The following is a 14,078-nucleotide window of genomic DNA, read 5'->3' as shown; positions in this document are numbered from 1 at the left end:
ACTACTTTAATTATTTAGACTGAACATAAGCAAAACTCCTGTTCTCCATCTCAATAATGCTCTCAAAAAGTGAGAAGTGCCATGTCATCAGAACTTTGGGTAGAAGCCTTATGTTTATGCTGTTTAGGGCGGAAGTAGTATTCCCAAGTAAGGTTTAGTGGGTGGGTCAATTTGAATAGCGAACGTGTGACTAGCCTAATGATGCATTCAAATAATCGTAAATCTAAAACTTACTTTGTTCGAAATTGTCCGGTTGGAATTTTTGAACAATCAGCACAAACATATTAATTTAATAAAAGATTTAAAAAACATGTGATTGTTATCCTGACAAAATAAAGAGTTTATACCTATTAGCTTTGCAGTGCAGCATTGAATAAACTTAAAATAAAAACCTAAATTATATTGACCATGGTAGCATGTCAAATTCTGCCCTTTTATAACAACTGATTACAACCCTTCAAATGTGACATGTCAAAGGCGTCTCCTATATCGTTTCCTTCTTGTATTAAGAGCTGATTTTTGTTATTTTCTGGATATTACCATTTTTTTTCTTTAGTCTTGAATGCAACGCATCCTCTGCTAAGCTAGTACGTAGGGAGAAACCTTCATGCAAAATAAAGGATAGTCAGTGTTTAGAAATTGTTAATCCGGAGTTGTTTATGTTGACAGCATAACAATGCTGAACCCGCAGAGGTCTCTGTCTGAGTTGCCAAAGATGTCCGCTGCCAGTCAAGTGGAGAGAGCTGTGCTGGTAAGCCCCTCAATCCATGTATCTGCACCGCACCGCACCACTGCGAGTAGGCAGAAGAAGACTGCAGTGTCTGGCAGTACTAGCTAAATGCCCAACTGATTTATCTGTCCGTTAATATATCACGTTTTGACATTTACATTTCCAGTATTTGTGAGAACACAACTGGAAGAAGCTAACATAGTAGCTGCTGTTTGCGGAAGGCAAAGAAGCATCCACGCGCTACAAAACCAGTGCTGTGACCAGGGGGCTCGCGCTGTCACTCCGCTGTGATGTTGACTGTCAGTGGGCCCACCGTGGTAACGACACATCCAGCATGTAGTCAGAAATGATCTGAAACGCTGTTGGTAGCTTAAAACTGGCCGTAGCTGATTTATTGACACTTGTTTTCAACATTAAACTACACAATTTGAGTCATAAACAAACATAACGATGACATTCCGAATCGACAAAAATATTAGACTTTTTAGGCTTTTAACGAATAGTTAAGTTTTCATTGTAGTGTATTGCTTATTTTTATGTCTGAACATGCAAAAATAGAATAGATTTCAGCCAGAAATCAACATTACCAGGTCTTCAAATTATGTAAATACAACCTCAGCGGAACAAGACACCGTATCATTATTTAATTTCAAGAAAGAAAAAAAAAAGCCAAAATGCAGAGGCGATGGATGTGTGAATAATTAAGTACACTACGTGATCAACTCAATGACTGTAAGTTGCTCAGGTTTTGTGGCTTCAAAACCAGCCCAAATCATAACCCCTCCATCACCGTGTTTTGTGATTCCTTCAATGGTGGGAGTCTGCACTTTAAGCACACATTACAGTAATTATGTAACTGGTTTGAGGTGTTTGAGCTGTGTTGTTTTCGCCTCACATGCTACTCTACATTATGGCCGCACATCTCCACTTTCATTCCAAAGTTCCAGGAGGCTTGTAGTGTGGTGTTTTCAGATGCAACTTTGCCAACCTAAGCTGTGGTGCCGTGTTCTTTTTAGAGAGGAAACGTGTTCTCTTGGCAGCCCTTCTAAACAATTCATAGGTCTGACCTTTTGTTGTTCTTACTGGGATGTCCATTCCTGCAAAGATAAGCAGCTGTCTTGAATGTTTTCCACTTGCACTTCTAAATAATTTTACCGATTTTTTTACCGGTTTACCGAGTAGAATGAGGGCTCCATATAATTTGGAAATGATCTTACAACCCTTCCCAGATTGGTATTGTGTTAACTCCCACTTAAATGCACCAGACCAGTAAACAGCCAAAACGTATACTGTTATAGTTGTTATAGTTACAGTTATAGCAAGTATTCACACTTGCTGATGATCAGTTAAAGGACCTATAGACACCTCAGAGGCTCGAATGTAACTGGACAGTTAACTCTAGGCTGTTTCATGGACACGTGGGCTATTCTTTTGTTATCTTTTACACAGTTAAAGGTCTGGACTTGATTCCAAGTGTGGCATTTGCATTTGGAGGAAGTAGGAACTAGGCTAGCAACCATGCGTGTACATCTGGATAAACTGGCATGCAGTCAAAACAAGCTGAGAGTGCAAGTGAAGCAGGCCAAAGACAAGAGTAGTGGATGACTGCAGGATTTCTCCCACAGTAAGGAAAAAACACTTTACAATATACATGCAAGGGAAGAAGACTCGTTGGAAAGCAAGTGTATCATTATTCAAGTCCACTATAAACAGAAGACTTCATGAGAGCAAATACAAACGGTTCAAAATAAATAGGGGAAAAAAGCATAGAGAAGTAATGGAACAGTTAATGATATAAGGAGCATATGATATAATCTGTAAAACATGATGTGGTGAGTCTGTATCACTAATGTGTGTTAATGATGTGAAACCAAACAGAAGCAGCCAGATGTATTCTGGAGAGTATAGGGACCTACAGAGCTGTAAGACTGAGCTAATGCAGCAAGCTGATTGTATGGTGTTACCAAGTACAGATGGACAACGACTTGGAAAACCATCACAAAATCCAGACTTCAGACTCTCATTTCCTGGGAAGGATTATAACAAAGTCATAAAATGTGAGATTTCTTCATATAATTATGTTAAAAAAAGAGAGTTCTACATGTTGAAAAGTTGTAATTCCTGAACCTATCCTGCAATGGTGAGAGTCTGCACTTTAAACACACATTACAGTAATTATGTAACTGTGACTTTGATGGGTTTTTTTGTTTTTAATTACTACTTTTATAGAATTTGTTTAAGTGTTAAGACAATTCTGAACACAGCTTTATGTCATAAATATGTGATGGTCTTCCACAGCTCAGGTTGATATGTTCAATCTGACTAACAGTAAATTTCTGATTGAATGAGTTTTCAAATTTGTATCTCTCAATTCCGTACTTATTATTAACTAATCCCTGCAACTATATATCCAGCACTCTTTTTGAGTCCCTTGTGTTTCACCCCTTTACTAAATGTACTTGGTTTTCCCTGGTGGTCACTGCAAGTGTTCAATATTGAATTGAGATTTTAAAGATTGTTTTGAAATATTGTTTCAGCATCTCTTTTCAATATAGGAGCTTACTTAACAATTTTTATTGAAAACCTCCCACACTGATAAGTATTTATGCAGTGTAGATGTGAATGGCTGTCGCAACAGCCAGTCAGAATAACTGAAATAAGGACTGCACATAAATTAACAAGGTTATACAAACATAAAATTGTCTAATAAAAGACCTTTTATTAAAAAGTGCAGAAACATAAGTAACCAGAAGGAATGTTGTGAACAGAAGGAGGGACTAACAATAATGCAATAGAAAAATATTTTGTCTTAATGACGTGCAGAACACTCGGTTACTGGACTTCATGTCATGTTTATTGTAGAGAGAAAATAGTGAGCTAGCACACTGCTTCTGCTTGGATACACACAGCCCATAGGTGTAAATGCTGTAAAACTGATTTGTGTAATAAAGTGAATGTTTATACCAAAAGATTCCATCAGGTGCAAAGTACAAACAACAGTGCACCATGTGACTGAAAGTAGATAGTACTGTCTATTACAGTAAATAGAGATGTATCTGTCTTATTAAATAGCATTTGTAGAACAAGTTTACAACATGGGAGGAAATCTCACAAGTTGTCCTGTAAACACTGACCTTCAGCTGCTGTGGTCACAGCTGCTGAAAAGGACTGCTGCAGCTTTTAAGAAGTATTTCAGTTTTCCAGAATCAGAACCACTTCAGCTGAAAAACCCAAAACACCAAAAATGGTGGAAAAGTGAATGCTCTATTTTAGGGAAGCATAACGCAGAACTTTAATTGTGATCGATAGCTTTCGCAGCTTCCTCCTCTAAAATCCACCATCTATGTAGTTCCTCCCACAGGACGAACCCACCAGAAAGGTCGATGCTGGGGTTTTTTAAAAATTGTTTTGTACGAGTTCAATCTGTATTTAATGTGTTTGGTAGGAGGAGGAGTTCAACTGGCTGCTGAAAGAAGAAGTGCATGCGGTCCTAAAGCAGCTCCAGGATGTACTTAAGGTAAACAGCTGTGTGTAGGGCTGAGTGATGTGAGTCAAATTTATGCCACCTGATTAAAGGGCCAATTCACAAATTTTGCACATGAAAGTCTGTTTAGTTGCTTTTTTATCTAAAAAACCTAAATGTCCTGCCAAGTATATGTATAATGTCTTCTTTGGCTTAATTGGAGTTTAATCAAGTCAGATGATGTCATGAGGATGTAATTTCAGCAAGACATTATATCATTATATACAGCATTACATACTTCATTAAGAAATGGGTTCAAATACTTTGATTTGATGTAGGTCAGGAGTGTCAAACTCAGTTGGCCAGAATTATAAACTTGGACAAAGTCGTGGGCCAGCCTTGATATTTTTTGAAGAAATGTCTACAATTAAGGAATATAAAGATTAAGCTTTTCATATGGAATTAAACTGAAGTTTTGCTTAAACATTGAATCTGGAACAAGCAAAGCTTAATACTATAAACATACGAAATCAAATGTCAAATAAAAGATACATCTGTGGCATTCATTTCTTAAATAAAATTGAAAAAAAATCTTTCTCTATTTGCAGCCTTCTGAGTTCAATTGCAATGATAATAACAATAATAATATGTTTTTGTGAGCAGATGTTCTGCTCCCCACCTGTCTAAAAGCTCCTGTTTTCCACATTTTGCTTGACCATTTTTGGGAGGGGTGTTCGATGTGACTGGTAGCATGAGGTCGCTAATGAATGTCAGCTGAGGAGGGGGCGCTTGTGTGTCCTGATTCACACACCAGTGTACCAGCAGAGCATTGTGGGATTTGTAGTATTAGTGGTGCATGCGCTGACTACTGGCGGGCCAGCTCTAGTAGACATTTGGTATTATCTTGCGGGCTGAATATAATTACACTGGCCACAGGCCAGATTTTAACATCTATGAAGTATGTGTTTACAGTCTTCTGCATCCATTATTATGATATGGATCAGAAATGGGCTGCACGGTGGTGTGGTGGTTAGCACTGTTGCCTCCCCGTGTGTGCGTGGCTTCCTTCTTTCAGGGTACTCCAGCTTCATCTCATCGTCCAACATTTATGCATGTTATGTTAATTGGTGTCTCTAAATTGTCCCTAGGAGTGAGTGTGAGTGTGTGTGCATCTCTGTGTGTCCCTGTGATGGACTGACGACCTCTCCGGGTTGTACCCTGCCTCTCGTCCAATGACAGCTGGGATAAGCTCCAGTCTCCCCGTGACCCTAAATTGGATTAAGCGGGTGGATTGATGAATGGATTGGTCTGTTGAATTGCCTCAATCAAATTATTTGAACCTAAGACACCTTTTGCTTTGCTTTCCTCAACAGGAGGCATCTAGGCGTTTCTCTGTGCCGACACCAGGCCTGGAAAGTCAACTCAAACAGGAGAACTTCATCCTGGGCAGCTCAACGTAATGCTCCAAATCACTTACCTATTCATGTTAAAGTTACTATGCAGTTACTGTAGCCATTTTCCATTAGGTGCCATGTAAGTATGCAGTACTTACATCCTCTATAGATGTTCTGAAGGGCTGCATGTGAAAACATTAACATCCACAGCATTCATTCTGGACTTGCAGAAATTTTCCATTAGTGAAATTTCTAGAAAGTAAGTGAACTAGACAGTGTATGCTGGTAAGAGCTATTGCTTTATATTCCTTTCTGCTGATCTATATGTTGCTTTCCACTCTCTGAAGTGCTCTGATACATGAGGTATTGACATCAACACAAAAAACATGATCAAATAGCCTCATTCAAAATTTTAACATGCTGTAACAGGGTATTTTTTGCATCATGTCCTCCTCCTCACTATAGGCAGAAGTTCTCCCACAACCCTCCCCCTGTATTTCATGTTAAGAGAGCACGGCTTCAACAGAAAATCTTCAGCTTTGAAGGACATGTATGGAATGCAGTTGCAGGAAATAGTCTTGTCCGAATTGTCCGCACCTTCTCCTAAACATTTCCAATGTTCATGTGAGAACACAGCCTATGTCAATAAGCAATAGGCTGTTTTTTGCTGAGGCGTGGCTGCAGGAACAACTCTTGACTCCTCTCTACTCAACTTTAAAACAATATGGATAGACAGAGAGCTAACAAAAAAGGAGAAGGGATTGCAGTGGCTGTTGACAACAGATGGTGTAATCCTGGACATGTCACTGAGAAGGAGCGCCTCTGCACCCCTGATGCTGAACTGTTAGCTGTGACTTCCTGTCCATGTTGTCTTCTGACAGTTCCTCTCTTACCTGCCAATGCTGCGTTTGTACTCGACAGATAAGTTGTTGCCAAGCTACAAAAGCAGAATGCCAACCTGCTGATGGCGATCTGATTTTTACTTAATGTGGTCTATCTATCTAAAACAATTGCATATCTTTGATAATGATAATGTATACTGCAGCAATTCTGTTTTGTGTCTTCCTGTGGGGGAAGTGGCTGTAAGATTACAGTCATAGACAGACTCAGTGGTGTCATATGAGGGTGCTGGTCATTTCTGTCATGTTGTAATATTTCAGATATCAGATCAAGGGCCCTCACTTGAAGTTGTTTGTACTTTAATAAAATTTGTTTTGAAAATAAGGCTAAATTTTGTGCACTTGCTACACACGACACACACCGCAGCAAAACACATCAGACTGCTGACTAAATTAAACTCTTTATTCAAAACTACATGATTTTTAAAAAAGCCAGTTTTACCACATGGCCCTCTCAGTCATACAATCTCATTCTGTTTGAACCAACAACATACTGCTGTGCTCACTCTAAAACACTTTTACCGTTTGTACTTTTAGAGTCAAAAACATAAAAATGTTGCCTAAACACAACACACAAGACCAGTCAATGCATCCATGCATTTCCAAAGATTGCATTATTACACTAAAAATCACATGTTTGCATGTTCTAAAGTCAAGGTCTGGCCATCAGATAATGATACTAAAGCTTGTTCCGCTTGCTCAAGACCAGTCTCATTTTAGTATGCACATCTTGTAAAACATATTCGCAGCAACAGCATTGGGAGACAAAAAGAAAACATGCATTTAAAAGAAGCATCATTTATGGCCACTTGGTCAGTGGGCTTATTCGTAGTCTTACTGTTGTTGAAGACACACAAACACAACTTTTTGTTGTGCTTACTTATATGTTTAGGGAGTAATATTTAAATTTCAAAGTGATATCATGTAAGATTTTGGTGTGTTGTGTAGATGAGTGCTTGGGTTACAGTTGTGAATGTTAGAAAAAAAAAAAAGGTTGACCGTGTGCTTCTTTTTTTACTCTTTCAGTGTCAGGTTTCACTAATTTTGTTTGTAAGCAAAGAAGGCAAGCAGTGTAATCTGTCATAACCATTGTTCCTGTGAGTCTACTGAAATAAAAATGCTATGTGTTGTTTTGCAGCATGGATCAGGTGAAGGGGGTGCTGACTCTGCAGGGAGAGGCTCTGTCTCAGGCTGTGAGTTTGCAACATTTTCATGAAAGCTTTAGTTCTCTTGAGAGGATGACACATTGATTTAGGGTTAATGTTTGTCTTTTTATGTTTAACTTTTCCTAACAGGATATAAACCTGAAGGTTGCAAAGAGCAGCCAAGTGCTCCACTTTCAGTTCAGAGAAGACAAGCAGTGGAAACTGCAGCAGGTACTGCAGTCAGTGTGCAACACTACCTATACCTACCTACCAACACTATATATAGAGAGAACACAAGCTGTATTTGTGAGCATTATCTATCAGTTACTTTCAAAACTCATTAAGTCCAGACTCTTCTTTTCTCAGTTCCATAATGGACTGGACTGAAACAGAAAATATCATATTTTGGTCTTCCAACGCTAGCTCAAGCAGCAGGTTTACGATACATTTGCTTGTGGAAATCTGAAATGCTGGTAATGAAATAAACTGATGGAACAGGCAGTTAGCAGTGTTGCCTCACAGCGGGAAAGTTCCTGGTTCAGCTCTGCTCTCTGGATCCAGTTTGCATATTTTCAAAGTATTATCTGTGCTTCAAATTGGCTGTAGGTTTGAACATAGGCATGCGTGAAGGAGGTTAGAGTAAATAGATGGATGTAGATGTAACAAAAAGATAACAATGCTTAATCCTACAAGCCCAACCAAATGCAAGTCTCAAATCTTAGAGATGCATCAGAGAAAAAAAAAGGATTTACAAAAGTTATTAAAAAGCACATGTTTATTAGAACACATAGTTGTAATAGTTATTCGAACAGGGCATGTTAGGTCCCTGACCCCTAATGCTCTGACTCTGCCATCACTCAAGCCATACCAGAGGCAAAACCAACACTTATACACAAAGTATTTCATTATTATGGAATTGACTTCTGTTTGATTGGATTTAACAACTTTTCAAATACTCCTATTTCAAACTATATTTTTAATGATACATTTAATATAGTAAATATAAATCCAAAATCAATAAGATAAGGTGAGCACTTAGAGCACATTGCTACAGTACAGTACATTTTGTACATATTAAGGGTGAAGTAAGGATACTTTTCAAACAAATACCATAAGTATTTTTTATTTGACTGCTTACAAAGTGCAGTAAAGAAAAAAGAAATTGTCACTGTAGGATCCATTCACCTTTAAAGGACCACTACCGGTAGTTTAACCATGGTACAATTGCAGTATAAAAGTTACCTTAAACATCTTGGAGAACATGTTTCTATTTTTGTCTTTTATCTCTTCATGTAACCCCAGAGATCAGGACTTTGTGGGGGCTATGCCATAAGTTGCAGAATTCCTTTGTTTTCTTATGGCTGAAGCATGATAAAGGGGGGAAAAAACACCGCAGCACTTAAGTGACTGTTTCTATAATTTCATGATACAATTGCTGCTTAGATGATGATTAAATTTGATCTTGAAAGCAGGAGATGCTCTGGGTGGGTGTTTTGTATTTTTTGCTGAATTAATTCAGGCCAGTCAGTGCCAAAAACCTTTTGCACTGTAGCATATAGATTTTTAGGTGAATCCTTCCTGCTCTCATTCTTATTTCTTGTTATTCCTTTAGATTCAGGATGCCAGGAATCATGTGAGCCAGGCTCTGCAGCTGCTGAGCAGCCGTGATGAGAGCTACCGCTTCAAGACAGGTGCTGAGGTTAATAAGGTCAGTCTCTCAGAGTCAGTCTTTACAGAACTAAATAGAGCGGAGACCGTAGCTTTTCACTGTGTATGTGATATAACCTTACGTTTCTGTTGTTGCTATAGCTCATGGATGCAGTGATGCTGCAGCTGACGCGAGCACGAAACCGCCTCACCACACCGGCATCCCTGACACTGCCAGAGCTTGCCACCAGTGGTCTGATGGTACAGGACAGCTTAAGTACACTTTTGAGACACACTCTGGTTTAACACACAGTGGGCCAAAGTATTACTAGTCGTGAATTTTCAAGACATATAATTTTTAAGAATAATTTCCAGCACGGAGTGACACATGCTAAACAGGACAAAGCCACTGATAAAAGCTGAAAGTTTAACCTCTCAAATGGTTTTGTTGATTTTTTTCTGAGACGGTGAAATTAAAAGTTTTAGCGGCCAATTTAAAATGTTCCAGAAAACCCTCACGTTTTATAAGGCTGTTTTAACAAAGCCTTAAGGTGAAAAATTCATCAGTGAATATTTCCCAAATAGTTTCAAATTATTAGTGTGTCCATGCAAAAAGCCAGATGCATAAAGAACCCTTCAATGGTTTTAGAAGCACAGGTAAAGCTGCCTTACAGATGAAGTGTACAGGTACATACTTTTGCAGTTGCCTGGTATTACTGTTCCTTTCTCTGTTTATCCATTCATCACCAGAAAATGTTCACTCCTCCCATGCCGGGCGATGTGATGGTCAACTTTTACATCAATTTAAGCAAACTGTGTTTGACTGTCTACCAGCTGCATGTGCTGCCTCCCAACACCACCAAGGTTAGAACATGTGACATCCTGCAACTTCCCATGAAGTTACATGTAATTTACCTCCCTAATGTTGTACTGTTTTCTCTGTCATTTACTTAGAATTTCAAGCCAGCAGGAAGCTCAGTGTTGCACAATCCAGGGGCAATGTTGTAAGTCTTGTTTATCCAGATTTTGTTGTCTGTTTGGTTAAATCTACCACACTTTTATTAAGATGCATTGTTCCTTCTTAATTAACATTTAGGGGCATGTTTACTAGCCCATGCAAAATAGCATGTGGTTGCAAACCTGAAACAGCACAAATGGAAATGTCCAGTTCTGGATAAATACATATAGAAACACCCAACCAGGAAATATTGTGAAAGTCAGGAAATTCTGGAATTCCAGAACATTTACATTGTGCATGTTTAAAGATCCTCTAACCACTCTTTTTTGTCGTGAACATTTTTCTCTACAGTGAGCTCAATGCCAACCGGTTTGAGGTGAGCCATGTTCACAAAGTGGAATGTGTGGTGCCCTGGCTCAATGATACGCTGGTGTTCTTCACCATCTCCCTGCAGCTATGTCAGCAACTCAAGGACAAGGTGGGCGACACTCTTACTTGATGAGTCCTAAAGCAACAATACTAGTCACTATTCTATAGTTTGGGGTGTGGCAGGGATGGGGTTGGATAAGCAGCAAATGGGTCTTGAACTGGACTCAAACCCTGGGTGAATGCGTTGAGTAGCTTCAGCTCTATACATGGGGCTTCTGCTCAACCAGTTGATCTATGCTTGCAATTTATTCTGGTATCAGTGGGCAAGGAAATTAAAAACTGCTGCGGATACCAAACCCTGCTGCCATGTTTTTATAACAGAGACGAAGAGAAGTGACACTGTCACACCAATTCTTACTTCACTGGTAATCAATGAGTTTAAGATGTTGCTGCGTTCCTTTAAATCTTTGAATGATCTGGCTCCTGTTGTTATCTGTGATCTCTGTGAACCTTCTGGCTGCTTCAGACTGTATGAAGGCCCTCTTATTACGACTAATAAAGCTTGAAATGGTACCTAATATGACCTTGTCTTATCTGTTTGGACTGTGGAACTTACTGACTAGATTTATCAGACAGGCCAACTGAGTATCTTGTAAAATATCTTCTTACAACTCCCTTTTGTCATTGTCACCTTTTCTTAACCTTTGTTGTTCTTTCAAATTTCTGATGTTATTTTATTTGTCATAGTTTTTGTTTTAGTGCCTTTTTTTATTCATTGTGATTTTGTATGTTTTATCGTATGTTTTAATTCTAAAGCATTAGGAACCGTTTTGGGAGGTTCTTGGAAAAGCTTGTTCTGTATATGATCATGTAAGAAAATTTTACTATAGCTCTGAGAATTTAAATGAAGTCAAACTGTGATATATTCAAAGATTTCTACCACTATTTAAAATAATACAGCAGATGATTACCAATATGATTATCAGATACAGTGTGAAATCAGTTACCACAAGTTGGCTATCAATAACACATCTTCAACACATCTTCATCAATCTGGTTGGTCTGTTTATGCTTAACCTACATGTACCTGTGTATCTATTTAAATGAGCCTCTATGTCCTTTTTCTTGCAGATATCTGTCTTCTCCAGTTTTTGGAACTACAGACCTTTCTAATCCACATCAAGTCCATCCCTATGAGACCTGTCTCACCCAAACTAACCGCTTAAGTGTAAGGGATATCCTGGAAAGGCTTTATTTTTGTACATATTTATCATGCAGTCAGTCAGCCTGAAGTGTTGCATGTTTAGCTGAAGGAACGAGTGAGATCCTAGCAGATATCAACATTTTGCCATTTGTTTTTGTCTTAGCTCAGCTTATTGACATCCTCTGATAAGCGTGTTGCAACTCACAATTATAACTTGAACTTATCGATTTAATGTGATCATTGTTGATGTAATTTTTTGTTAAGTTAAAGCAATTTGGTACTCAGTGTTTAGGTGGTTCTCGTCCTTATGGTCTCACCGGTCATGTGAAATACTCATTTTTGCACTCAGGGTGGAAAGACAGTACTAAATCATCAGTTTTTTGTCTTTTTTTTTTTTTTTTCCTAAACACGTAAGGTTTCAAATCGTGGTTAGATCTACTCCGCTTCTGAAAGGATTCATTTTATCTTTATCGTAGATCTGCATTTGTAACTCTCACCCTCTTCTCTTATTTTAGATGTCAAATAATTAGATGCAAAGCTGCTACATTATATTATAAGACAAATAAGCAAAGGTCCAGCCTGTAACTTAAAAAAGATGCTGTATGTCATGAAGAACTCATGACAAATTACAAAAATACCTGGATGTTGGAAGTTGGTTCTGAGTTTAATCTCATCACAGATTGTTTAATAATGCTGTGGATCAACTGCTGCTTTGTACTTATATCAAATGTTATGAAGAAAAAGTGAAAATCAAACTTAGCACTTTCAGTAATGTGGGACAGCACAGAATGAAGGATGTCAGTGACGGGCAAGGGGTGCCTGTTCTGTGTAGTGTCAACACTAAAGCTTTTGATGCTCGCACATCTTAACATACTGGTATTCTTAATAGTGGCCAGTTTGGGAAAACATTCCCTGTTGTGATTAGAGGATAAAAATGTGCTGGCAACAGGAAATAGATTCCCTTCCCATTTACAGTACACCACCATCTTTTTGTGGCTCAGCTCCAATGTCTGATTTCGCACAAAGGCTCAGGTTTGCCCCACAGTGATATTGGCTGGTGCTTCATTCACTGAAGTCATACATACAACACTGATCACTGAACACTGATTCTTTGAGTTCAGGCACTACACTGCGTTCATATCATGTGTGATGAATGATAGAGACTAGAGAAATATGGTTACTTATTTCCTCAAAGCTCTGGTATGATCAATATGTAAGAATTAAATAGTTGTTTATTTACATCTCAACACCATGTCCATTAAATATAACTGTTTATGGACATTTTAAAAACATTCTCTGGTTGATATCAGGCATTCCAGGCACTTATCCATTATTCCGTGCCAGCCAACACAGAAATATCAGAGTAGAATTTCATAGACACAAAAACGAGGTGTTTGATGAAGCAGATGGTATTGCTCCAGCTGGTGTTAGACATTGAAGCAGGGCTATTTTTTCTCTTTATTCTTCATTGCCCTGTTTAAGGACTATAACATGGCATCTCACATTCCATAGTTTTAACTAAATGATAAGCTACTTGTCTCGTCTATTTTTCTCTGCTCCGTGTTCATATTTATTTTGTTCCCCACATGTTGTTCATTACCTGTTAACCAAATACTAATTGAATCATGAACAAATTACTTAATTCCAGTAAGTGTTTATCTGTTTTCAAAAGCTGTCTGTGATATAAACTGTGGAAATGATTATCTGTGCAATAAAGATATACTCAACAACAACAAGTCTTTATTAAACTCTCCTCACTTTTAAATTTTTTTTTATTTTTATAAAGTCTCCACTGGACTGGAGTTTCTCATCACTGCTCACAATCCTGCCTGCTTAAATGAAAGTCACATGTTCTTTGACTTTACCTATTCATTTGTTTTGACCGCACCCATTTGCTTTTCACACCACAATGACACTGGAAGCATTTTCACTTTTGTTAAATTCCAAGCTAAATCAACTGCACTTCAGCATTATCACATTAGCAGCAGAGACCAACAGGTTTTAATATGTAAAGAGTCCACAGTTTGGGGGCTTCCGGAGGTTAAGACCGGATCATACAAAATGTAAGACAAACTGACAAGATAAGAGCAGATGGTGATTCAGGCTGAACGTTTTCACTGTTTATACAGTGGCAGCCACAATAGGGGCCTTCAAGGTCAGCAGATCACATGCTTCAGTTATTTCTGCCATAAACCCATTTATCTTACCATCCTATTCAAATGTTCCTCAGGATTAAACAGTTTCTGGGAATGTTTCATCACAATTGATA

General features: G+C 38.4%; 1 protein-coding gene across 3 annotated transcripts; it reads left to right on the top strand.

Moving 5' to 3' along the window:
* Positions 1-563: 563 nt before the first annotated feature.
* On the top strand, positions 564-13,574 carry rogdi (rogdi atypical leucine zipper). 3 transcript variants are annotated; one of them, XM_072368320.1, is made up of 12 exons: positions 673-751; positions 897-1,047; positions 4,176-4,247; positions 5,567-5,649; positions 7,625-7,679; positions 7,782-7,862; positions 9,244-9,339; positions 9,441-9,539; positions 10,029-10,142; positions 10,233-10,282; positions 10,588-10,714; positions 11,737-13,574. In XM_072368320.1, exons 2-12 carry the CDS (start codon positions 1,021-1,023, stop codon positions 11,776-11,778), a joined length of 846 nt encoding a protein of 281 aa, XP_072224421.1. In that variant the 5' UTR covers positions 673-751; positions 897-1,020; the 3' UTR covers positions 11,779-13,574. The 3 variants fall into 3 exon arrangements, with proteins under 3 accessions (XP_072224420.1, XP_072224421.1, XP_072224422.1); XM_072368319.1 differs by lacking the exon at positions 897-1,047 and having other exon boundaries at positions 564-751; XM_072368321.1 differs by lacking the exons at positions 673-751; positions 897-1,047 and adding an exon at positions 2,838-2,870.
* Positions 13,575-14,078: the final 504 nt, after the last annotated feature.

This window comes from Leuresthes tenuis, unplaced genomic scaffold, assembly GCF_036924035.1.
Source record: "Leuresthes tenuis unplaced genomic scaffold, fLeuTen1.0.hap1 SCAF_17, whole genome shotgun sequence".
NCBI classification, from domain to species: domain Eukaryota; kingdom Metazoa; phylum Chordata; class Actinopteri; order Atheriniformes; family Atherinopsidae; genus Leuresthes; species Leuresthes tenuis.
The sequence above is the reverse complement of the archived record's forward strand: the minus strand, read 5'-3'. Positions and strand labels throughout refer to the sequence as shown.